This window comes from Galeopterus variegatus, unplaced genomic scaffold, assembly GCF_000696425.1.
Source record: "Galeopterus variegatus unplaced genomic scaffold, G_variegatus-3.0.2 Scaffold426, whole genome shotgun sequence".
NCBI lineage: Eukaryota > Metazoa > Chordata > Mammalia > Dermoptera > Cynocephalidae > Galeopterus > Galeopterus variegatus.
In genome coordinates, this window is record NW_007726537.1 from 622,910 (window position 1) to 624,017 (window position 1,108).

Below are 1,108 nucleotides of genomic sequence, written 5' to 3' on the forward strand. Positions count from 1 at the left end.
GCCGGGCCCTGGCCCCGGGCCGGGGCCGGGTGGCGCCGGGTGGCGCAGTAGTGGCTGCTGCTCCGCCAGGCGGTAGTTGATGGGCGCGGCCGGCGGCAGCGACACGGCGTGCGCGGAGTTGGGGGACGTGATCTCGAAAGTCGGCACCTGCGTGGCCAGCGAGTAGTGGAAGTCCACGGGCGAGAGGCGAGCGGGGGTGGTCAGGGCCGACACGTACCTGCGGGGACAGGCGGAGAGGCAGGGTGTGGGCCGCGGTGGGGAGTGAGGGGCGGGACCCGACCAGAAGCAACCTCCTTGCCTAGGATCCCGCCTGCAGGAATGAGGGCGGTAATGCTCAGTGACTTTATGCAATTTCATTAACCCCGAACCTCAGTTTCCTTATCCTTTAAGCTGGGATAACCATAGTGTTTATTCCATACCGTTGTTAGAACGATTCTAGAAATGTATCAGTGGGATGCCTTAGCCCGGTGTCTGGCCCGTGGAAAGCCTCCATAAATGGTCATTTGCTGTGGGGAAGCTCACAGACACCGGGTCAGGCTCAGGCTGGGGCACTTTTTTTTTTTTTTTGTCTTTTGTCTTTTTTCCGTGTCCGGCAACGGAACGCAACCCTCAGTGTTGCCCCCGTACCGGACCGGGGACCGGCAACGGGATCGCAAACCTCGGTGTTGCTCCCGCGCCTCGCTCAGCCAGTGAGCGGGAACCGGTCTGCATATGGGATCCGAACCCTCGGACGGGAGCGCTGCCGCGCTTCCCAAGCGGCGCACCATCCAGTGCGCCACCGGGCCGGCCTGGGCTGGGGCATTTTTTTTTTTTTTTTTGTCTTTTTTCCGTGTCCGGCAACGGAACGCAACCCTCAGTGTTGCCCCCGTACCGGACCGGGGACCGGCAAAGGGATCGCAAACCTCGGTGTTGCACCCGCGCCTCGCTCAGCCAGTGAGCGGGAACCGGTCTGCATATGGGATCCGAACCCTCGGACGGGAGCGCTGCCGCGCTTCCCAAGCGGCGCACTATCCAGTACGCCACCGGGCCGGCCTGGGCTGGGGCATTTTACAGTGTACTTCAAAAAGTTCATGGAAAGATTCGTGTTGTTTTTTAATTCTATTTTTCC

At 61.0% G+C, this 1,108-nt stretch overlaps 1 protein-coding gene across 1 annotated transcript in view; it reads right to left on the reverse strand.

Moving 5' to 3' along the window:
• The window catches only part of NRG2 (neuregulin 2), a gene marked incomplete at its 5' end in the record, with an annotated part of 43,009 nt that overhangs the window by 1,113 nt on the left and 40,788 nt on the right, over window positions 1–1,108 (reverse strand). Inside the window, one exon of the mRNA XM_008568634.1 lies at window positions 8–217. Coding sequence (XP_008566856.1) covers window positions 8–217 — 210 coding nt within the window. The remainder of the gene's footprint in view (window positions 1–7; window positions 218–1,108) is intronic.